The sequence below is a fragment of the Delphinus delphis genome, chromosome 7 (assembly GCF_949987515.2).
Source record: "Delphinus delphis chromosome 7, mDelDel1.2, whole genome shotgun sequence".
NCBI classification, from domain to species: domain Eukaryota; kingdom Metazoa; phylum Chordata; class Mammalia; order Artiodactyla; family Delphinidae; genus Delphinus; species Delphinus delphis.
This window is the reverse complement of record NC_082689.1, coordinates 78,741,999-78,766,774: the sequence shown is the minus strand read 5'-3', so window position 1 is coordinate 78,766,774 and position 24,776 is coordinate 78,741,999. Positions and strand designations below refer to the sequence as shown.

Below are 24,776 nucleotides of genomic sequence, written 5' to 3'. Positions count from 1 at the left end.
ATAACCTGTAGTCTTTTGTGAATGACTTCTTTAACTGAGCATAATGTTTTCAAGGTTCACAGGTGTTAGTACTTCATTCCTTTTTATGGTTAAATAATATCCCATTCTATGGCTATACAACGTTTTGGTTATCCATTCATCACTTGATGAACATTTGGGTTGTTTACACACTTTCCTATTATGAATATGCTATTAGGTACATTCATATACAAGTTTTTGTGTGGACATAACATTCTTTATTTCTCTTGGGTATATGTGTAGGAATCTAATTGCTTGGTCATATGGTAACTCTAATGTTCTGAAATTAGTATTTTCTCAATCAACAATCAGTAAGCCCTGGGAATACCTTTGAAAATTGTGTTCTTAAATTTTAAAAAAAGAAGTCCATATATTATTTAAGCTTGGAAATCTTTGCCTTAGATTTGCTTTTCCCCTGTTCCTGAACCTGGGGAATATAGTGTAGTTTTTCATGGCTACCATTTGCAATAATTCTTGACAAGTCCATTAGGAAATATTATAAACCCCATAACCACACCACCTCTTTGAAAAAACAGTGCTATGTAATGCTATTTTTGTGTGTTGTTAGTAGAACATGGGTTCTGAGCAGTATTAGCTAAGCTTATTATGTAATGGGCTGTGAAACATAGTATGTCAGATTGTTTTCCAGCATTAGTGGTCCTGTTACTATTAGTCCTGTTAAAAATTACTTTCAATTTGTCGCTTTTGTGTGTTTTTTTTTACTGGTCTGAATGTATAAATGAAGGTGAAGTCTCGTGGACTAGAAGAGATTCCAGTTTTTGATATTTCCGAAAAAACAGTAAATGTAATGGAAAATAAATCTATTTCTCCTGATGAAGAAAGACTTGCCTCAGGTATATTTTAGCAAAGTGGGACAATTTTATAAGATCAGCTGACTTTCTTGAAGAAATATTTTGTTATTGTGCTTTTAGTTTTAATTTGACCATGCCCTGTGAATTAGACAAGTATTTTTTTGTGTAATAGTTGCCAAGTGTGTGAAAAAATAACTGATACGACTTCAAGTATGTCTAGTTGCTTTTTCTCTAATTGTCAACTTCTGCTCTATCAAGGCCTCAAATGAGGATATAAACTATAAACATTGCATTCCAGTTATGTTGTTCATAAAAATGAAGTAGTCATGATTTCTGTAATGGCACAGAATAAACTATGGTAATTTTTCTGTTGCCTATTCTCTTGACCTTGAGCAGGTATACCTCAGCCTGCATTCTTAATTTGAAACCTGGGCACTTAAATTTTTATTACCTTAAAAGGAGAGATATAATTTAAGATTTATCTGGAATAGATTTAATTGTGCTTTTTTCCTTTCTTTTAGATTTAATTGATCCTGTTGCTTTAGAGACTCCGTTATCTAAAAATCTTGTGGCCCAGATTAGTGCACTTGCTCTTCAACTAGATTCAGAAGATCTCCATAATTATTCAGGAAGCCAGCTATTTGAAATGCATGAGAAACTTGGTAGCATGGCAAACTCTATAATTAAAAATCTGCAGTCACGTTGGAGGTCACCAGCCCATGAAAATTCTATTTAGTGTTTTAAGAGAAAATTGAAGTATAAAAAAAAAAATCACTGGATTTGTTGATTCATAAAGTAAGTTCTGAAATATAGCACAATTTCAGACAATGTTTGCAAAGTTGGTAACATTTCAGACGCTGAAGGGCAATATCTTATTAAGTTCAGTTTTGTTAGTGAGATCATTTTTTCCTGTATAACATGTTTTCTTGGCTGCTATGCGTAGTTTTTCCAAAAATTTAAATATTGAAATGTGAAAGCAAAAACTAAATAGCATACATTTTATTTCACTTACTCATGCGTATTTTAATGGAACATTTTATGTAATATACCTGTTCTCAGTAAGTAAAAATGAAAAATTTTATTTGAACTTTTTCCTGAACTGATAAGGTATTTATACTTGATTTCCTTTTTTAAAATTTCTATTTGTTGTGCCTGAGGTTTAAGAAATTTGTTCTTGGTAAAACACCCCAAATGAGATGCAAGAGAATCTTTTGGAACGCTTTTCGCAGACATCAACGTTATTTGGACAAGAAAATACTTATATTTCAAGAAAAATATTAAAAGTTTCAACTTTTGGGGTTAAATATTAAAGCAGAATTTACTAAAATTACATTCATTTGCGTTAGCAAATATTTGTTCAGCAGCATTTGCCTGTGAAAATATACTTATGAGACATATAATATTCATTTAAAAATGCACGACTATTTGTACATTATGTATAGATTAAGTTTTTAATTTATAAATTTCAGTCTTCGTTAATTGCATGAGTTTTGTTCTGCAGCTTCTTGTGAATACCTTTGTTTTGTTTAATAGAAACATAATTTTGTATATATTGAATACTGAGATATCAGTATGGATGGTAGAAGTGCTTCATGGGCTTGCTGCAGATGTTTGTAGGATTCTGTCTCTACAAATAAAACAATAGTTTTGTACTTAGATAATAGTGTTAGTTAAAACATGAGTTTATTTTCTAAAGTAGCCAGAAAGAGTAAAGTAATAGAAATGAGAAAGTGTTACATGACAACTTTGCCATTCATTCCCATAACCTTCCCCTGCAACCCCCATCCCTTTTGGTTTAGAAGAGGGTATCAGCCACTAGAAAGCGTGCCTCATTACATTTCTCTTTAATGGGGATTTAGCTTGAGTATTTTCATTATAACTTGGACCATAAGGAATCTAGAGTTTATCTGCTCTTTTTACCTATACCTAAAGCAAACTTGGGAGAAATTTGAAACTGTTCATTCAAAATATTTATGTTTTACTGAGTAAAAAAGTAGGGTGTATGTAATTAAACCATTTGTAGATTTTTTACCAACTGGTATTAGTGCCTGACTTTCCCATATTTGTTTCATCTTTTTAACAGTGAGAGTATTTCATTTGTTTTTGAAATAGAATGAGCGAGTGGTCTTCTCAGTTTCAGACTTATTCAGAACTAACCCTTACTTGAAAAGGCACACATTCTTCAGCAACTTATAGAAAGTTTAATCCTTGTGTCTTGGTTAGCTTTACATTCAGAAGGGGGCTGCCACCCATTCACAGTAAAAGTTGGTTTTGCTTTAATAATAAATCCATTATCAGTACATCGCAAATATTTTAGGGTCTAAGTGTGATATTTATATGCTGAGGATGATTTTAAAAGAAATTCTGGGACCACTAAACTGAGGATTGTAGCTTGAAGAAATAACTAATGAAAAATTAAGAATTTTTTTAAACATTTATAATTGTGGTTTAAATTGTCTATCATTTATTTCCCAAATTGTATTTGACAGTAAAGAGGCATATATGTTTTTGCAAACGTGTAAGAAGGGATGTGTAGGTGTGTTGAGAGGAGTCAGAATTAGCTCATTTCATGACTTCGTATCTTAATATTTGTGTGAACTAAACTTACTTGCTGGTGGAATGAAGTTCTTGGGAAGGTGAACAGTATAGCAGAAAATGTGACCAAAATGATTACCGTTTACTTAAATCACTGAGTTTGATGCAAGCACAGATTTTAATTTTAAAACATTGTGGTTTAATAAGGATATATTTTTAAATATTTGAGGGCAAAAACCAGTTTGCTAAGTGTTCATTGTTGATATAGTTCTAAGTGTGTATGTGAGGCACCTTATTTTCAATTTTCTTGCCTTAAAATTTTCTGCAAATTTTTTCCTGAGTGATTCCGGAAGAGCTGAAAGCATTAATATTCCTTGATCAGCTCCAGTATGTGTTGTTTCACTATTAAAGTGAAATCAGTTTTTTCAAATAATTCCTAATGGTTAATAAAACATGGCAAACGTTACTGAGAACACTCAAATGTGATTTCTTATTTTATGTATTTATAAAGAATCTAGTTGAATGCAGAGCCATAGTATAATTTTCCATGTTCCAAAATGTATTTCATAGTGGATTTAAATTTCCATTATTTCAGTGAGCCCATTATTAAAGATGCTCTGGTGTTTAAACAAGTTCGAAAGCCATTGTTGAATAGTGGAGAGCTTTTGCTCAAGTAATTATGCAGTAGGATAATACAGTCAAAAATAAGATTGAAATGTGAACTTAAGTATGGTAACCCTGACATTGCCCATGATTCTTTCTTTCTGTGCAGCTTGGTGTAGTAGTCAGGGATTCTGTTACATATTTAAGAATCATAAAAATGTCAAGAAAGTTGGGTTATATCTTGCCTTAAATAAAGGTGGCAGGACAGGAAACAGAAGTTTGGAAAAATGGGAAGAGTATGTGGAAAACATACAAGTAGAGTTTTGTTTTTAAAGGAATGAGTAAAAATAAGTGCTGTTTCAAAGGCAGGCTTAGTTGAAATTTACCAAAAATACAAGTTAGAGTGTCACATTTTTCTCTTAATGCCATTCCTTCCAACTTTGACTTTATAATCCACCAAGAAAAGCCTAGATTCCATCTCATATTCTTCATAATTGATTTGCAGGGAGATAATTTGTGAGCTAGGCTTGGAGGCCATAAAATAGCAGTTGTTAATAATTATTAGGCTAAGATTTGAGTCAAGGGAGTTAGCTGCTTGCTCATTAGTTCAGCACAAGACCATTTTATCCCTAAGCCATTGCAAAGGTCTTGTACGTTGTATACAAACATTAGAGTGAAGTTCTGACTCTTAACATAGTACTTCTCAAACTTGCATGTATTTGTAAAAATGCAGATTCTGATTCAGTAGGTCTGTGATGGGGGCCTAATAGTTCATTTCTAACAATTCCCATGTGATCCATACAAATGCTGATGTGGACTGCATTTGTGGTCGTCGGCATAAGAGGCTTCAAGATCTAAATTAGGTTTTGGTATCCCAAGCAGATTGAAGTCCTTAGAATTATTGCCACAAAAGATAAAAGCTAGTCTTTTTTAAAGAAACTTTTTCAAATGTCTGAATTGAGGATTCAGATTGGTCTTGAAGGCTTCAAATTACAGTACAAAAATTTAAATAAAATTGTAAAAGGTAGAATTTTGCCTCATTTGGAGCCTTTTAAATATGGAAGATAAATATGTTATAAAGAACCTTATTAAGTAGTTTGGACAATGTGGAGTCTTACGAGTATATGTGAATTATGTTCTGATTTTTTTGTTAATATAAAGGTAAATTTTCACAATATTAGAGGTGCATTTAGAAGGCAAGATTTCATTTAGAGACTAAGTTATGGGACTTCATTATTTCATTAATAAACCTTGAAAACAGACTACCCCTAACTAAATTTAATTTGGCAATAAAGTTAGCAGTGCTGTAATAAGTCAATTCTGACAAATGTGCCTTATAATCATTTTACTGAAGACCTCTGGTGACTGCTGCGACCATTACATGGTTAAAACTTGCTGTTTTGTTGTAAAATGGAGTTGAAAGAGTTGAATAATCTGATTTTCCAAAATGAGTTTTTCTTGGCATTCTGTTAAGATGTTATATTTCCTTCATATTTAAATACTTTTATTGTAAGAGCTGCCCCCATCCAAAGCACTTAAGGAAATGTCGCCAGAAGTTAAGTAATGGGTTTTAAAAATAGATTATCAAAATTTACTGATAACTCAATCTGTGAAACAAATCTGGTCTTTGTGGTTTCTCATGGCCCAATTAATGATATGTCTATTATATGCCAGGTTTTGTATATTGCTTCTTGAAAGTATCCATTAAAATCTGAGTCATTTGGATTTGAAGATCTATAGATACTTGATAGAGTAGTAGCCTGATATAATTATGAGTGTCTACTTAGTTCTTGGAATAGAATATTAAATTTTACAATGTGGTCTTTACCGTTTTTTTCTTCATATGCCAATCCTTTCACCAAAGAACAGTTAAAACCAAGTGCCGAACTGTAAATGCTTACTCCCCTGAAATATACCATTAGAATAAAAGATAACCTCTCTCTTTACATGTGAGTATAAAATTAAAGACAGTATTTTAAATTGATGTCACATGGAAGAAGAAAACCTACATAGCTTTTGGTCTTCTACTTGTAGTAGAGGGAACAATATCTTTACACTACAGTGAACCATTTTATAGCTGGATGAAACTAAGCTTATCAGATGGCAGACTTATATGCTGATAGAAATTGATGCACTGATAAATGATAAAATGAAGAGAAAGGGAAAGAAAAATGGAGCTGAAATAGTAATAAAGCAATTAGGTCATTAAGTATAGAGACAAACAGTTCTGTGTATTTTGAAAATAACTGGCAGCCAGTGGTCCCTGAGTTATCCTATACATAATACAGTACCATAATTAATGTTCATAAAGCCCTTGAATAATTATTTAGAAATACATTATTATTTAATACTCTGACCCCCCCATCAGTAAATAATTTCCAACAAAAGACAGTGTTACTTCTTAGATGGATAAGCTGCATATAACTAGAAGGTTCACTTTCAAAATAAAATGTCATGGAACCAAAAATGGAATGTATAATAGCTATTTTGATACTTAGCTGAATAGTTAACAGGGGTCTGAGGAATTTTTTATTTTTATGGAATGGAAATTTTTTAATAGAAGAATGGAATTAAGAATCGATTTTGAGTATAGAAAATGAAAGACGGCAGTTTTGCCTAGTAAGTTTAAAGAGCAGAGGTTGACAAACTACAACCTGCCGCCTCTTTTTTACATCTGATGAGCTAAGAGTGGTTTTTACGTTTTCTAAATGGTTGAAAAAAATCAAAATAATAGTATTTTGTGGCACATGAAAATATATAAAATTAAAATTGTATTGTTTGTAAATAAGGTTTTACTGGGACACGGTCATGCTTATTTACATATTTGGCTGCTTTCCAGCTACAGTGGTAGAATTGAGTAGTCTGAAGGACTGTGGTGGCTTGTAATATCAAACATACTATCTGACACTTCAAACATACTATTGTCTGACACTTTACATAAAGTGTGCCAGTCTTTGACATAAGGGATAGATTTGTGCATACATGGCAGTTTGGCTACTTCTGGCTGGCAGGATAGGAATATTGATTTAATTTCTATTGCCATTATTTAGATTTTATTTTATAAAATGGGTTCCCCTGATTCCATTTATATCTTACCATCGCTCAAATACACATATACTAGGAGATACTGGTATTTTTTACATATGCCTTTTTCTCCCAAACCCTTAAAGCATTGTTCTGTGTTTGCCATGGATATTAAGGGACCTGATGTGTGAAGGAAAGGCATCTGGCACTAATTGGTTAAATCACACCTGTAAAACAATTGGGGCTTTGGGGAGTTTGCTTTCTGTGTTGTTGAGTAATGGATCGCTTTCAATATAAACACTACCTCCTGTGGATAGACTTGACTAATGTGCACTTAGAAAAGGACTGAGAGAAGCCAAATCAGTCATTTATTAGCCCTGTAATATTTTTGTTTTCATCACTTGATAAACTCTAAGAGAGCTTAGTTTTACATTCAGAAAGTATTTATATTTGATAAGTCAAATGATGTAAGTTGAAACTTCACAGAAGTACCTGTTCATTCCTCAATTGACTGTACTAGTAGATGGGAAATAAGGGTGCAGTCAGTTGTGTTTGTGTAATGCTTTATACAACGTTTGAAGCAGGTAGACCTATACTAAAATTGTATTTTCAGGTTCATTATGACTGAGTGGAGGGAGGGAGAATCTGTGTCTGATCCACAGTAAAACTTTCATAATCTGTTGAGAGTTGACTGTTATCACTTGCCAATTGAAACTGGACATTGAAACATTTTTAAAGAAATGCACTTTAATCTGAAATAAAACAAACAAAAAATTATGGTACTTGTTGTTCTTTGGTTTTTGTTTTTTTATTTTTGTGTTTCAGTGAGGCCTCCTGAAATGAATGAGAATAACATAATCCAGATACCAACCTAAAAGTGAGCATTGTATTTGTCCATGAACCATTCATATTCTTCCCCTCTTTTATGGCCTATTTTTAACCGTAGAGGATCTCTATTTTATTCATAGTCTTATGGGTTCCACACACTTCTAAATCCTTTTTTTTTTTTAAATTGAAGTATAGTTGATTTACAATATTGTGCTAGTTTCAGGTGTACAGTGAAGTGGTTCAGTTATATATATGTTTTTCAGGTTATTTCCATTATAGGTTATTACAGGATATTGAATATAATTCCCTGTGTTACACAGTAAATCCTTGTTGCATATCTGTTTTATGTATAGTAGAGTTTATCTCTTAATCCCATACTTCTAATTTATCCCTCTTTCTCGAGAACTCCCTGTCCCCTTTGTTAACCGTAAGTTTGTTTTCTATGCCTGTGAGTCTCTTTCTGCTTTGTATAAAGATTCATTTGTATTATTTTATAGATTGTGCATATGTGATACAATACTTGTCTTTCTCTCCGTATGATATTTTCTGTGTCCATCCATGTTGTTGCAAAGGTCAATATTTCGTTCTTTTTTATGGCTAATATTCCATTGTGTGTGTGAGACCTTTTATATATATATATATATATATCTCGCATCTTAAACTAATTGTTGATGGGCATTTGGGTTGTTTCTGTCTTGGGTATTGTAAATAGTGCTGCTGTGAATGTTGGGGTACATGTATCTTTTCTAATGAGAGTTTTCGTCTTTTCCAGATATATGCCCAGGAGTGGGATTGCTGGATCATACGGTAGTTCTATTTTAGTTTTTTGGAACCTCCATACTGTTCTCCATAGTGGCTGCACCAGTTTACATTCCCACCAACATTTCTGCACACCATCTCCAGCATTATTTGCAGATGATGGCCATTCTGACCAGAGTGAAGTGGTACCTCATTGTAGTATTGATTTTCATTTCTCTGATAATTAGCAATTTGGAGCATCTTTTCATTCGCCTGTTGGCCATCTGTATGTCTTCTTTGGAGAAATTTCTGTTTAGATCTTCTGCCCGTTGATTGGGTGGTTTGGTTTTTTGGTATTGAGTTGTGTGAGCTGTTGGTATATTTTGGAAAGTAACCCCTTGTTGGTTGCATCATTTGCAGATATTCTCTCCCATTCCGAGGTTGTCTTTTCGTTTTGTTCATGGTTTGCTGTGCAAAAGCTTAAAGTTTGATAAGGTCCCATTTGTTTATTTTTGCTTTTATTTCTTTGCCTTAGGAGACTGTAAATCCATACTTTTAAAGTAAGGGGGAAAAAACCCAAAATACTTAGTGATGTTGAAAAGTACTGTATTAGTTTCCTATGGCTGCTGTTAACAGCCACAAGCTGAGTGGCTTAAATAACAGAAATTTATTGTTTTGGTTCTGGGGGCTAGAAGTCTGAGATAACTTTGTCAGCAAGTGTTGGTCCCTTCTAAGGGCTGTGAGGAAGGCTGTTCCATCCCTCTCCCCTAGCTTCTGTGGTTTGCTGGCAATTTTTGGCTTTCCTGGCATGTAGAAGCATCACCCCAGTCTCTGCCTTCATTTTCACATGTACTCTTTGCTCTTGAGTCTCAGACACACATTAAGAAGCTTTAGGACAGCAGTATTACTACGGCTCTAAAGTATTGTGGACAGATCTTTCGCTTTTTAGAAAGGATACTCTATAAACTTAAGCACAAGCCATTATTGGTTGGCATTCCACCCTTTGCCCATGCCTTTGCCACAAACTGCCAGCCCACTGGATACAGACGGGGAAGATCCCCTTTGGGATCCCACAGATCCCACAGCTATTGGATCCCACAGTTATTTCTAAAGCGTTACAAGCCAAAGCCATAAGGAAAGCTTGCTGAATACAAGTATGGATAGAGTTTTGAGAAAGTCTACACGTGTGCATTTTTTTTTTAATTGAAGTATAGTTGATCTACAATGTTGTGTCTGGTGCATTTAACAATACTTTTTTTAAGTTTAATTTTTTTAGTGAAGTCTAGTGTAGGGGGTTTGCTTTTGTTGAAGTTTTTATTTGTAGATCTTTAAAAATAAATAATGCTCATTCCATCAGTGGTGTTTGTTGCAGAATTGCAGATTTTATTAGTTACTAGCTTAACACCAGTTTATATTGACTAGCCGCTTTATAACTTCAGAACTACAGTCAGCAAGGAAAAGGTGAATATCTGCCATTTAAAAAAAATGTGTTTAACATATTTAGAACTCTTGATTTAGAAAAGAAATACTGTTAAAACATTTTCACAATGGAGAAAGATTCTGGGTTGAGGCAACAGTAATATAACAACAACAATGCAGAAACTTTAAAAATGTCTATTCTGAAATTAAACATTTTAAAACCCAAAGGAAAATTTAATAATGGCAATTAAAAGACCTATGGGTTTAATGTTGTCTCAGGTTTTATGTGCAAGTCCAGCAGATAAGTCTAGTTTAATAATTGGACAGATTAGTTGTACTAACCTTTGTTTTACTGGTGAATTATTCGGGTACATATAGAAACAAGGGATGGTACAACCATGAATCATATTGACACAAAAAGCACTACGCAGCTTCAGAACTCGGGGAATAGTGGAGAGTCTAAACAAATGCTGACGGCAAGATCTGTAGGTGCTGTAGACAGATGCAGTGCTTTGAAGTTCCTAAATAGCTTCAACATAGTTGGCTGGGAGCATGCCCGTCCTGCCAGTCCTCTGCACGGTGCCATACATCCAACCTTCATCAACAGTTTGAACGTTTACAATGGCATCCCCATCTTTGAAGGACACCTCATCTGCATCTGCAGCCATATAGTCATACATGGCACGGAAGATTTTCTATCGGCAAAGACAAAAAAGGGAAATATATGTTAGATTTGCAGCAATTAACCCGAACACCTAATTTTAGTTTCCACCAACTTAACTTGCACAAAACAGAATGTGCAACTACCTACCACCAAAACTAAAAGACAGCTCACAAACTAGGAGAAAATATTTGCTAATCATATATCTAATAAGGGATCACTATCCAGACTATATTAAAAAAAACTCCTATAATTCAATACTGAAAAGGGACAGGGGCAAAGGTCTGAATTCTCCAAAGGAGATGATAAACCAAGAGCCAATAAGCCCGTGAAAAGATGCTCGACATCGTCAATCATCAGGAAAATGCAAAACTACAATGAAATACCCCTTCACACACACTGGAATGGTGATAATTGAAAAGATAGTAACAAGTGTTGGGGAGGATATGGAAAAATTTGAATCTTTATAAACCGTTGGTGGGAAAGGAAAATGGTGCAGACACTTCGGAAAACAGTTTTGGAAGTTCTTCCCATTTTAAGAGTTACCATGTGACCTAGCAATTCTACTCGTAGGTATATACACAAGAGGAATGAGCATAAGTCCACATAGTAACTTGTACATCTGTATTCATAACGGCATTATTTGTAACAGCCAAAAAGTGGAACTAGCCCAAATGCCCACCAACTGATGAATGAATAAAGAAAAGGTATTCCCATACAATTAAATATTTGCTAATAAAAAGGGATGAAGTACTGATACATGATACAACATGGATAACCTCAAAACATTAAGAAGCCAGTCACAGAAGACCACATATTGTGTGATTTCATTTATATGAAATATATCCCAAATAGGCAAATATATACAGAAAGTACATTAGTGGATGTACTAATCTAGTGTTTTGGAGAAAAAATTTGAAAAATCATAGCAATATTGCATGTTTTTCTCACTTTGGGAATTTGGGAGCATACCAGTAATAAAAGTTCTGGAAAGCTAACCTCCACAATGTTTTTTTTTAAAGAATTGTAGCATGGTGGGAAAGGAAAATAGGGCATTACTAATCAACAGGCATAAAGTTTCAGTTAAGCAAGATGAATAAACCCTAGAGCTCTGTTCTAGAGATCGCTAGGGATCTGTACACCACCTTGAATCTATAGTAAACAATAATGCATTATACACTTAAAAATATAAGGGTAGGTTGATCTCGTGTTCTCACAACAATGAAATAAGGTTTTTAAAAACTAACAATTTAGAGATAAAATTTGAAAGTGCCCAAATTTTCTTCATAGGAGCAGTCACTGGTTAGTAATTTGGTATGAGACCTACATATTTTTTCCTAGCATTCTGAAATATACACAACATACATTCACATTCAAGGATAGGTTCCCCCCTGCCCCACATAAGTGGAATACTACTATAAATAGTACTCTGACTTGTTCCTTCCATTTAATATAGCTTGGAAGTCTTTCCATATAAATATAGATTGATCACATTCTTTTTTACTGCTGTAGAGAATTCCATATTTTAGTACTATCGCAAATTAGCCATTTCTATATTTCTGGACATTTAATTGTCACCATCTTTTTGTCACCATGTTTTCATCCACTAACCCTATAGTGTTTGTCTTTGGGCAGATATTTCAAAAGAAAGCTTTTAAAAGTAAAAGTATTTGGTCAAAGGCATGTGCCTTTTAAGTAAGTTTTTTTAGAAAGTTCAGTACTATAATGTTCTAATATACTTTTATTGTTGCATATTTCTGGTTAGTAGTCAAATGGTGAACATGTTTTTTTTGTTGGCCATTTTTTAAAATTTTGCTGTATATTGTCTATTCATATGCTTCCAGGTTTTATTTTGAAGGGAAGGGGGATAATATGTCAATGAACTTTGGATACTTTTTGCGTTTTTAGATATTAATCTTTTTATTTAGTATAATATTTTTTCCCAGTTTGACATTTCTTTTTGCTATAAAAACATTTAACCTTTTATGGTCAAATCTGTCAGTCTTTTCCTTTACATATCTAGATTTTGGAGTCTGCTGAGGAAGGCTTTCACCATTTCCAATTGTAAAAGTAGTCTCTATTTTTCTGTAGTATTTTAGTTTTCCTTTTTTTTTTCTCTGCTGATTTGTAATTCTTTTAGGGTCCATTTTTGGACTTCATCTATTTTAAAATCTATTCTCATGCTAAATTCATATTTAATTACAATAGCTTTATAGCATATTTTGCTCTTATATGGTTAAGTCCTTTCCTATTATCATTTTCAAAATTTGCTTATTCTTGCATCTTTACTCTTTCAAATAAATTATAGGAGTAATGTATAAAAATTTTTAAAATTTTACTAGGATTTGATTGGAATTGCCTTGAATTTATGGATTTATTTCTGGAGAAATGACTTCAAGATTCCCTTCCTGAACTATAATGGGTCTCAATACTTACTTAAGTCTTATGTCCTTTAGTAAAAATAGTTTTCTGCATACAAATATTGTTCATTTCAATCCTAAAGAATTATGTTTTTGTAATATTATGAATGAGATCCAGGGTTTTAAACTAAGAGTTTTAAAGTAGTCCTGGTGAATTGTGAACATGATTTGACTTATTTCTTCAATGTATATTAATAGGGGATATCTAAGATATGACCAGATTACGTGTGTGACATGTGCATACACATATATTTGGGTTGGCCAAGAAGTTCGTTCGGGTTTTTCTGTAAGATGATGGGGAAAAATCCGAACGAGCTCTTTGGCCAGCCCAATATATTCTGGAAGAATGATTCCAAGCCACAGATGTTTTGCTTTAAGATAGTGGGTGGGTCTAATGAGACCAAAATGATGACTTTGCTTTAGGCTTTTTTTTTTTTTGGTGTGTTTGTTTTCAATCACCGAGTAATGCTTTTTAATTAATGTGAGTTGCTAATGAAGGTTTTCTGATAATTTATTACTGTTAGCATGAGATGTGTAGTAAAAGAGCATTATGTAAAATAGAAGATTCGGTTAATAAAAAAAAAAGACCAGAATACCTATAATCATTATTGCACATATCAAAAAGTGAGAATGACTTGAGTAAGTTACTGTTACTTACTCCAGCAGTAGATGGATGAGATGGGATGGAGGATACCGTTGTCTGCTGGGTAGCAACTGAAGATGATCGTTGCTGTGGGAGCTCTGTGGTTTTTGCATGTTTGTAAGCTGAAAAGGGAGAAAATGGTTTATTAGGAGAAAACGTGACTAGACCTCATTTAATCTGTGATTAGCAACTGAGCTAATCTTTTCCCCTAATTTAAAAAGAATGATTTCCAAGATAGGAGGAATGAAAATGAAATAGCTAACTGCGTGTACCTCGCCACAATTCTAGTCCTCTCATTAGAAGAAAGGATCTAGATGTTTTTTGTTGTGTTTTTACTCAAAGCATCTCTTAACAGTAACCTCCAGGGAGCTAGCTGGTTGGCTGTGGCTGTCAAGGTCAGGGCCATCCACATGTACCTGGTGAGGTTGCAGAGAAGAAGACGCCCCCGTCGCTGTAGGTGGAGAGGTGGGCACCTTCTGAATGCTCAGACTTCTCCTCGCCGCCACTGACGCTCAGCGCGCTGGCAGATCGAGACTGCTCCCGGCTCCGGCGCTGAGCTTGTGCTGGGGAGGTAAGATCCATTGGAGAGGGAGCAGAGGTGAAACTTTTTATAGCAGCAATGCCTAACGGTAATTGACTCTCAGTTGGCTTTTGTTTGTTGTCATGCATGCAGGGTTTTAAGTAGATTTCTGTGGATTAAACCCTCAAAAACTCTTAAGATACATTTTCCAGATGACAGTTTAATCACCCAAGGTCCCCTATCCGTTAAGTGGTACAGCCAGGCTTCCAATCCCGGAGTCTGTCCTTGACTACTACTCCATCCCTCTATCCTGCTCATTTTCCGGGCTCACTAAAATGAACAGATAGTAATGTGCACAAATTCCACCTTTCAACTTCTACAGAACATGCCCCCTAACTTCCAAATTTATTTAGATACACTTTCTCTGTGTTTCCGCAATCTGTGTGCAGACCTTTAAAATTGTACATGTCAGGGTGTAACCACTGATTTACTGGTCTCTCTTCATCAGTGGACTAGAGTATAAATCCTTTGAGACTTATAGGCACTACATATTGTTTTACTTTTAACATGACTAGAAGGCATAAAGGTATGTGGCCTGTTTCGTTGAGTGGCTAATCTTCCTTGACGTAAGAGAGTTCAGAAAGTTGTTAAAGGGCAAATCCATTCTCTTCCCTTTGCTTATGTATTTTTTTTTCATTATTTCTCCAACAGAAAGATGTACTACCTTTTTTTCTTTAGGAAAAAAAAAAAAATGATAATGGGGACTGAAGGGGACTTACCCTTAGGCAGTGAAACAATCTTTCCTAACTTGAACTTGTCTAGAAAATGAGCTTGGCCCACTAGTCAAGGAGGTGTTCTTATGCTGAATGGGTGTCTCAGGAAATTGAAAGCCCTGGAGGAGACGAACTTCTGAGCCTAAAAGCCACTGGCACTAGCCCACTAAATGGTGATGTTTACGTCGTAAGCCTTTTGTGGCATCACATACCATTAATCATGTGTAAGCTTCGGGACTGAATGTTGTCTTCTGCTGGATCATAGTCAAAAACTGAGCCAGGATTTGTACGCCAGACACGTAAACCTGAAAGTGAGATTCAGGATCAGCACAGATGTTCTTGGACACTTGCGATAACTTGGAGACCAAGGCATGAACCTAAACAACCACAGGCGGATTGAATAACACTCATTGAGCTTAGTTCTAGGAGGGGAACAAAGCATAAAGTAGATTTCAGCTTTGTAAACAGTGAAGTGATAGGGGTTTTCTTTCACATCTAATGAAAACACAGATTGAGGTCCTCTGGCCTTTGCTTTGCTCTAGATAATGTCACTTGTGTTCTTCTACCTTCCTTAACGTTGATTTTTCTCCCCAGGCTCCAATTACCTGTAATAGTTTCCTGATCCTGGTCATTCCGTTTTTGTTCCATTTCTACCACTTTTCTCTGAATACCTCGGTAGTTAATGTCACTGAAGTCCTGTGTGTTCTTCTTTACTCGTTCAGTGATGGGGTCTGTCACCACTGGTGTGAAGCAACCCTTGTGTTTCTCGAAGTCTTCATGATATTTCACCTGAAATTTCACGAGTTCACTTGGTGAAAATAGGATGGTGTGATCATTTCCTTTTTTACATGTTCCAACAGGCCGCCCACCCAATCTGAGGAATTCCTGACTCACCGTTGAGATGTGGCGTTGGGTCTCCCTCACCCGTCTCATCTCTGGCGTGTCCAAGACATAGGCAGCTTTGCCTTGTATTTGTTTCCGGAAGCTATCAGAATAAAGCACCTGACAGAGGAGAGACCATGAATGAGGACAGGTTGTGGTACCGTCCTAATTCTGAAACCTCAAAACCTTTCCAACAGATGGAGGTGAAAGAAACTGGGGAGGGAAGCTTGAGTCACCTGAAAAGCCCCAGCTCACCCATGACTGACAGAGGAACAGTTAGCATGAGGGTGGACAGGCAGGGCTTGAATGAGACAAAGAATTTCTTTTGAGTTTGAGGAGACAGGGCAAAGTATAATTTTGAAAGGAAGGGGAAAAAGTGATCTCTTGAATTTGCTGGGAATTGTAGCACCAGCACATTGGATGATATTTGGAGCTAAACGTGATACTGACGTTTGAAAGAACTATCCTTTAAAACAAGTGATCATTTTTTGAAGGAGTATGTCCAGATTTCATAAACCAATATGCTAATACAGAAATCAAAATCTCAGAAATGAAAAACCCAAAATATCAAAGTCAGAGAAGGCTTCCATTTCAGAGTATTACCTGTTTCATAAGGTATCTTAAAAAAGTATTGCTGAAGATTGAGGATGTTAGGAAGTCAATTTGTTACACTTGGTTACATAAGACTACCTCAGAGTAAAGTAAAAGGGAAGAGGAAACACTGGCAATTAACTTGTTATGTCTTAGTACAGTCATTTGGAATTTAAAAGCACAGGTATGTTAATTTAGTGTGAATTTTCAGTTGAATAAAAACACTTTTTTATGATGTTAAAATGTTATTTTCCAAGTTGTTGCACTACTCCTTCTTTAGTCCTAGAAAATACCGAGCTAATGTTTTCTTGGTTGCGCTTAGCTCTCTCCATCTCTGGAGTGACCGGTGTCGGAGTTGCTTTTCTCATATTCTCTTTGTACAATACCTAGAGGGGCCAAGAGAGCATCCAGATATCAGAGAGCAGAAACCCAGTTCTGAAAACCATCATCGAGCTGTTGTTATGGCTCAGTTATGTCACACTCTATAAAAACACCTCAAGAAGAGAAAGCCATTAAAATGTTATTGTAGAAAGCAAAAAGTGACAAAAGAAGTAAATCAGGTGAGCCGGTGGGGTTGGTATGTCATTTTTAAGTAGGTAAAGAAGAATTTTAAAAGATAAAAGTTTTGGGGAAACTGTGAGATAAGTTAGTGGTATAACCATGTTTGCCAGACTTGTTAAAAGTGTCACCATTTCTTTTTTCCTCTCTCAAATACCGAGCTAAAGTTTTCTTGATTGCGTTTGACTCTTTCCATCTCGGGAGTAAAGAGTGCGGGGGTGGCTTTCCCCAGGTTCTCTTTGTATAACACCTGTGAGATACAAAGGTGGACCTGAAAGTCACTAGGAGGCAGTATTCAGGCTATTCAATATAATGCAATTTGGGGGAGAAAACTCCAGGTTTAATCTATTACTATTAGTGAGTACAACTCTAGAAGAAAGCTTAAAAAACAGTTAATGGCAACAGTATATGTATATCATTTAGGGGAGATTGTAAAAAGCTGGCATCTTGTTTGTTTTAACCTGGGATGGAGTTAGGAGCAGGTCAAACGGCAGGGGTTACTTTGCAAAATTAAAAGCACTTTCATTTCTCAAGACAATACCGAGCTAATGTTCTCTTGATTGCGTTTGACTCTCTGCATCTCTGGAGTGACAAGGGTTGGGGTGCCTTTCCCCACATTTTCTTTGTACAAAACCTACATGAGTCCAATGGATCCAAAAAGCCAAAAAGAAAAAAAGAATTGCAGTTACCAAAAGATTAAACAGAACAGATCATTTGTTAGGAGGCTCAGGGTGCTAAACCATTTGGGCAATAAGGTTAGATGGAAAGAAATACATTTCCAAAACAAGTTGATGTAGTTACAGCAAGACACATTTCTAGGTTAGGACCCTGCCCTGAAATCCTTACAGCCTGCAAGACAGAACTGCAGTTTTTGTGCCTAGTTCCGGGATGTGGGGCAGGGATGGGAAACTGCCTTCACTCTCCCACTAATCTACGCATGTCAAGCTCCTGACAGGTCATCTCACAGGACTTAGGGGCACGCGCTTGAATAACACAGAAGGTGGAGGCTGCTCCCTAAATAGCATAGGGAGACTGGACCCTTTTGCCACACTTGAACTCACATAGACACATCAGGAAAATGTATCCTTGCTATCATCTGTGCTCTGCCTCTTGCTTTAGTTCAGTACATCATCATACGTAGTAAGGAAAAATGTTTTCAGCAATTAGATCACTATCATGGTAAGTCAATAGGAAATATCGTGATAAATTCCCAACCTCGCTGTCACCTCAGTGTCATTCTTGGGGTCACAGGAGTTTCGGGATATGGCATTCAAGAGGAAGAATTCTGTCAAAGAAGTGGTTCTCAAAGCTGAAGTCCCTGGATAGCAAGGTCAGCATCACCTGAGCCCCTGCTGGAAATGCAAACTTTCTGGCCCACGCCAGATCTACAGAATGAGAGACCGTGGGTTTCCCGGTGATTCTAATGCACACTAGTCTCAGGAGTCCTGCGTTCCAGTATCCGAGGAACCTGCAGACAGTGTAGATGCGGAGGGCCGCTGGCACTTCACTGCGTACACTAATGTCCCCACACAAACCCCAATGCCCCAGCAATCTATAAACGTATAAAATATCACAGAGCGCAGGCTTACAGAAAACGGCTTACTAAAATTAGCAGCTGAAGACCATGATAAATACAGAAGAACAAAGAGAACTAAAATTGGTAAAACAAAAAACAGTTCGAGTGACACTTTCATTTTTAAGTAAATTGACATTCATTTGCCAAAACCACTACTGGATCTTAAATTTATGTCGTTATCCCTGAAGGAGAGGATTGGGGGTTATTTTTCCCCAAGGTCTCTTTGTCCAAATCCGGCAGGGTAAATTAGAACCTAAAGTCAGGTGCAAAAACACAACAAAATTACAACTCCACTGTCTAGAAAGAGCCCTGTCACACCTACTACGCCACTCCCCAAATTTCACAAGTATGTAAAACAAAGACCTTAGGGGTAATGGATAGAGAGTAAGTTTAGGGGGAGAGGAGCAAAAGGATGATTTATTACTTTCTGATATTAGAACTTTAAAATATGGATTAAAGCAACCTTGTTATTATGGAGTTAAGTCTAGGAGTAGCTCTAAAGGGAAGAAGGATAAATGTGATTAAGAAATTCACAAAATTTCAGTTGCCTTTAAAAAGTAGGATTAATATGTATTATTTTAAATCATTAAAGAAGTAGTTTCTTTTTTTTCCTTGCCAAAGTACCGAGCTAATATTTTCTTGATTGTGTTTGACTCTCTCCATCTCTGGAGTGACAGGTAAAGGGGTTCCCTTGCCCATGTTTTCTTTGTATAACACCTGTGTGATGAGAAAGCATCCAGAAAAACAACCATAAGTAACATTACATTTGTTGTGAGATTTTAAGGGTCAGTTCAACTTCCTTGTTATCAAATGACACAGTAGTCCGAGGAGCCAGGAGTTATGTGCTAACAAGATGCCACAAGAAAATTTAATGATAGCCACTTTTGGGATTAGCAAACTGACACTATCTGGGGTAGCAGGGCCCTTAGTTACTGGGGAAAGACTGGAGTTATCCTCCCAAACAGTCACGTGGGGATTTGAGATTGTTAGAACTTGGTTGTGTTGTTATCCAAGCAAACTAAAAGAAAAAAGGTTTCAAAAAACATTTTTTTAAATGCCAGATATAACAGAAATCAGAATTAACTTGAAAAAAAATCCATAATAGTACCACAGAAATGTGAAAGTATGTCCTTTTGCTAAAGTGAGGTATGTTAGAAGCAAAGGAAGGGAAGTGGATTTAAAAGAAGAATAAATGTTAAGAATCAACTTAATTATGACGTTAAATGGCATCTATTTTCCCTTTCTTTCCAAAATACCGAGCTAAGGTTCTCTTGATTGAGTTTGACTCTCTGCATCTCTGGAGTGATGGAGATTGGGATTCCTGTGCCCAGGTTTTCTTTGTATAGCACCTGTGTGATAGGAAAGCATCCAGAACAAAAAGAGCAATCAACCACTCTCCCCTTCTTGCAGAGCAGTTGGGAGTAGAAGGACAAGGAGGAAGAGGACCAGTTAGAGGAAGGGAAATACCAGAAGCTTCTAGATCCAACCTGTAGGAGCCTAAAGACGTCCTTAAAAGCAAGGGAATGCAGGAAGGAGCAGGGAAGCTAAGAAATTTGAAAGAATTATACTGTTTTGTTGAACTAGTCTCTGCATCACTGAGCAAAGGAGAGCACCATGGAAGGGAACGATGAGCTGCGCCCCCCAGCTTGTTATGAGGTTGGGGGAAAAAAGGGCAGAGGCAGAAGGAGAACCAAATAAGTTATTTTGATTTGGAAAGGTTTAATAAACACTGCATATATGAAGATGCATACACACAAGTCTTCTTTTGTTGATTTTCAAAAGAAGTCAAGGTATTTAATTTTTAGTTTAGGTGAACATATTGGGAAGAATTAATTATATTTAAATGGAGAACAGTGACAAAATGCTAAAAAAAAAAACCCTGAAAATATCTATACAAATACCAGTAGAGACCAAGAAGGTTAGAATAGGAAATGAAGCCAACAGTTTAAATTTATTTGCAGAATAAATTTTTGTAAGCTTTACGTTCAACTGAAAGTTGCCAAAGCAGGATAATGTGGGTGCCTAGAGACTGGGAATGCTATGTTTTTAAAGGCTGGAATATCATATTGAACATTTTTTAAGTGATGTTAATGTTTAACCAAAATGGGGAAACTGATTCATGGGAAATGGCAGCATTAAGTTGCAAACAAGACACAAGACGTGTCAAAGTTTTTACTGGGATGAGTTGATTAGGTTTTAAAATATAGCCATTAATCTTTTTAAAAAATGGTTTAAAATTAGTTAAAGGGTTTTTGTTTGTTTGCTTTTTAAATACCGAACTAAAGTTTTCTTGATTGTGTTTGACTCTCTCCATCTCTGGAGTGATGGGAACTGGAATCCCTTTCCCGATGTTTTCTTTATACAACACCTGTACGATACAAGAAAGCATCCAGAAAAAAAAAGAGCAGTCAAAAACAGCCCTTTCAGCTATCGTGTAAGGAACGTACTATGAAACACAGACGTCAAACAGGAAAGACAAATTCACCAAGTCAATCTGTTTTTTCAAGCACAGATCTGGATGAAAACATGCTCCATATTTCCTTGGCTAAAGTGCTGGTGTATTTGATGTTCAACTTTTAAGCTAACTCATATATTAAATGTTGGTTTTCTGTGTTAGGAATTTAAAAAAATCAAATTAATTTCATAAAATTACTAAAATGCTTAGTGTACAATAGAAAGGTTATTTTTTAATTAGATGGGCAAATATTTATTTTCCCTACACAGAACATCTGTTTTACAGAATAACAGATATTTTAAACCCTAGGTCAAATCTATGCAATATAGGAAATTGGTCTTTGTTGGGTAAATTCAAGTTATAGAGGTGGTCAAGTCTAAATACATAGCACTGTTTATCTTCCATAGAATCTTAAAGGCTCTATGCACCACTGGATAAAAATTGCCTAAATGCAACCTTTGTAAAAATTAACACAAATGGTTACTTAAAAGAAATTGTCCAGGATCATTAATATCTCAAATAGATATGAACAATAATATACTTACTGTAATACAGAAGAAAATGATTTTTAAATAGTTTTGAAAATTAATGTAAACCTTTCCAAAAGAAGGAATAATAATATATACCTATAGGGAAAACAGTGAATATAACATTCCGAAAATAATATCAATTTATACCGAAAATTTAATAAAATCAAAAGGTTGTTAGTGAATAGTAATTAAAAACAAAAAAGCAAAACAAAACAAAGACAGTGGGACCAAAGAAAGTTACTTAATTGTGTGAAAGACTCAAACTTTCAGAAAATATTTAAATGGAGAATTAAAAAACATTTTGGATCAAAACTCGCCCTACCTACCCGCCCACCCCCCCCAAAAAAAAATCCAGCTAAATTTTCCTAATGACATTTGATTCTCCATCCCAGGCATAAGTAAATCTAAGATCCTTATATAAAAGTTTCACAGACTATTGAGTAGTATAGAGTTTTTTAGCAACAAAAATATTAATAAAAGAGAAAATAACATTAAATATAGACTCACGATCTAATTTGTATATTTTTTAAAAGCTCAGAAGATCTGGATTTCTATTCATGGAATGGCTTGTTTAGAAAAAGTATCAAGATAAGATTGCTTTGGGTTCCAATACTGAAGTGATTTTCTTTCTTGGTGCTCTGTTCATCCAGATAGGATCTATGTTAAGCTAAACCTTGTCCCTAGCAAGGGCCACTATTTCTACACATGGCTTCAAGCCCTGTGTCTTTTCTTTCAATGCTAACGCAGCTACATCAAATAAAAGTATTCCCAAGTAAATAAAGCTATAGTGTTTGGGGGTTTTGAACATCAATTAACTTCAAAAGTCCCATAAAACGTGAAAAGGGAAGGAAAGGAATCAATGAAACGTTTTAAGGGACTATTATAGGAAGTATAAAATGTTAGAATCAAATGGTGAGTAAAAGATCTGGAAAACAAAAGTTTAGTTGATGAGATTTTTTTTTTTTTAGAAAAATGTGTTAAACTGATTATTTTAAAGGGACTAACAGAAGTTTTGTTTTATACAACGGTATTATCATTTTTTTTAATACGAGTTAAAAGAGCTTTCTCCCAAATACCGAGCTAAAGTTCTCCTGGTTGTGCTTGACCCGCTCCATCTCGGGAGTGACTGGGAGGGGAGTCCCCTTGCTCAAGTTCTCTTTGTACAGAATCTGTGTGCACAAAATCAACAATCAAATCAGCCTGGACCCATTGTTTAGGAAGACTCAGCTTATAAAATAGGTTCTAAAAGTATTTTTGCTTGTTTGTTTTCATAATGACATAAAATTGGCCTAAATAACTTTAAGAAATAGAACAAGTACAGATCACCTTTGGCCGTTTCATCACACACAATATGAGGTCTATCAGTAAGAGGCATTCATAGCAACCGAGCTGCCAGGCTGCAGGAGGAGTCAGTCACTTATATAAGCCTTCTCTCAAAGACAAGGACGGCCTTATCAGAGACAACTCAAGTTAACTGAAATTTACATGCCTCATGAGTTGTTGGTAACTCTAAATTAGGGAACCAAAAAAAGGGGGGGGGGGTTGGGGGAATAAAATAAATATTAAAAGCTAAATTAATATTAGCTTTCAATGATCCTGAAACTATTCCAAGGAAAGCTCATTTATCTCTCTCGTGATGTACCAAAAATAGCTGAGCCAAGTAAATCTGTATTTCTGAGTTATCTGAATTGCTATGTTGTCTTTGGAATGAAAATGTTCAAGAATCACATTCTTTTAAGAAGAGCTGCGAACAAAATACATCAAACAGAGCCACAATAAATACAAATAAAATTCTAGCTAACATTATCCTTTCGGAGGCATGTTAGATTTTACTTTTGACTTGTGCCACACCGGTTAGAAACACCTACTGTTATTCAAGGGGAATTTGAGGAAGGAAGCACTAAGTATTACAGGTTTTTAAGGAATGTGATCAATAGCTACGTTTTAGGAAAAACATAGTTAAAATTTCACAGCAGAACTAAAATAAATACTAAATTAGATTTGGGTTGAAAACTGAGGTAATATTTGGTATCATTATTTTCATTATATGAATTTAGTATTTTTACAGGAAAATTATATATTGGTAATGTGTTAAAAATATTATTTTAAATAAAAAATAAGGGATTTTATTTTTTGGCCCCTAAGAAATACCGAGCTAAAGTTCTCTTGATTGCGTTTGACTCTCTCCATCTCTGGAGTGACAGGGGTTGGGGTTCCTTTCCCCAGATTTTCTTTGTACAAGACCTGTGAGATACAAGAAAGTACCCAAAAGACATTCAAAACAAACACAAAGATTAAGGAAGAGAGAAGATGGGGGGCAGGGGATGGGTGTGAGGAGGGGGTTTTTTAGTGAGTAATATTTAGTAAGGATAATGCTTTTATTTTTTACTTCACATTTTAAGGATAAACTCTACAATGCTAATTCTGGGCGTGAAAAGGTACCGCAGAAAAGGTTGAGTTATGAATGGTGAGGAATCTTACGTTAATTCTATTTACAGTATTTCAGATCTAAGTGCTCACACTTGTCAGTCGCCAAAAGTGTTAAAATACCATCAGAAAATTGAGTCATTTTGTGTAAGTCCAGATGGTCAGGTGGAACACACATACACACACGGACACACACAAAATTGGTGTTAAGATGTTGCTTTTTAAAAAAGGATGATGGGTTATTCCGGTAATTTTTTTAATGGGAAATCAAGTATCTTATTTGATATATTTGTAAATACCGAGCTAAAGTTCTCTTGATTGCGTTTGACTCTCTCAATCTCTGGAGTGACAGGGGTTGGAATGCCTGTTCCCAAGTTTTCTTTGTACAAAACCTGTAGAAGATAATTAGAACATCTAAAAAAGTAAAATGACCACGAATCCTTTGGATTACAGCTATATGTGGGCTATTTGGTGGAAACTCATAAAAGCAATCTAGCCTTCAAACATGACACTCAGGGAATAAGGAAGGAAATGCCACAAATATCTATGTTCTCTCTTCAAAAGTAGTAATTTTACTACCTTGAAGACTGTACTAAATTATGCATTTTCTGTAGTCAACATTTAGTACATTCCTAAAATGCATTAAATAGTGCTAATGAATTTAACAATGAAAAAAGTCTAACCATTTCATAACATCTAGTATTAGTCCCTTGAATATAATGGGTCCACAATAGATGTGTACTTCAATAGATGGCTTGGCTTA

General features: G+C 35.4%; 2 protein-coding genes across 10 annotated transcripts in view; one reads left to right on the top strand and one right to left on the bottom strand.

Moving 5' to 3' along the window:
* The window catches only part of RIF1 (replication timing regulatory factor 1), a 56,969-nt gene extending 48,910 nt beyond the window's left edge, over positions 1 to 8,059 (top strand). For 8 of the 9 annotated variants that reach the window (XM_060016809.1, XM_060016812.1, XM_060016814.1 and 5 more), the window contains 2 exons: positions 764 to 872; positions 1,352 to 7,794. In XM_060016809.1, the coding sequence (XP_059872792.1) occupies positions 764 to 872; positions 1,352 to 1,566 (324 nt within the window). In that variant the 3' untranslated portion in view covers positions 1,567 to 7,794. Of the gene's footprint in view, positions 1 to 763; positions 873 to 1,351; positions 7,795 to 7,817 lie in introns of those variants that run through there. The other variant, XR_009520168.1, reaches the window with a different exon arrangement.
* A 1,859-nt stretch (positions 8,060 to 9,918) lies between these two features.
* Positions 9,919 to 24,776, bottom strand: part of NEB (nebulin) — a 274,918-nt gene continuing 260,060 nt past the window's right edge. Inside the window, exons 155-168 of the mRNA XM_060016820.1 lie at positions 24,313 to 24,405; positions 23,738 to 23,830; positions 22,663 to 22,755; positions 20,877 to 20,969; positions 19,858 to 19,950; positions 19,226 to 19,318; positions 17,567 to 17,659; positions 17,183 to 17,275; positions 16,761 to 16,853; positions 15,600 to 15,996; positions 15,207 to 15,299; positions 14,118 to 14,264; positions 13,717 to 13,823; positions 9,919 to 10,672 (exon numbers count right to left, since the gene is read on the bottom strand). Coding sequence (XP_059872803.1) covers positions 10,499 to 10,672; positions 13,717 to 13,823; positions 14,118 to 14,264; positions 15,207 to 15,299; positions 15,600 to 15,996; positions 16,761 to 16,853; positions 17,183 to 17,275; positions 17,567 to 17,659; positions 19,226 to 19,318; positions 19,858 to 19,950; positions 20,877 to 20,969; positions 22,663 to 22,755; positions 23,738 to 23,830; positions 24,313 to 24,405 — 1,755 coding nt within the window. The 3' untranslated portion in view covers positions 9,919 to 10,498. The remainder of the gene's footprint in view (positions 10,673 to 13,716; positions 13,824 to 14,117; positions 14,265 to 15,206; positions 15,300 to 15,599; positions 15,997 to 16,760; positions 16,854 to 17,182; positions 17,276 to 17,566; positions 17,660 to 19,225; positions 19,319 to 19,857; positions 19,951 to 20,876; positions 20,970 to 22,662; positions 22,756 to 23,737; positions 23,831 to 24,312; positions 24,406 to 24,776) is intronic.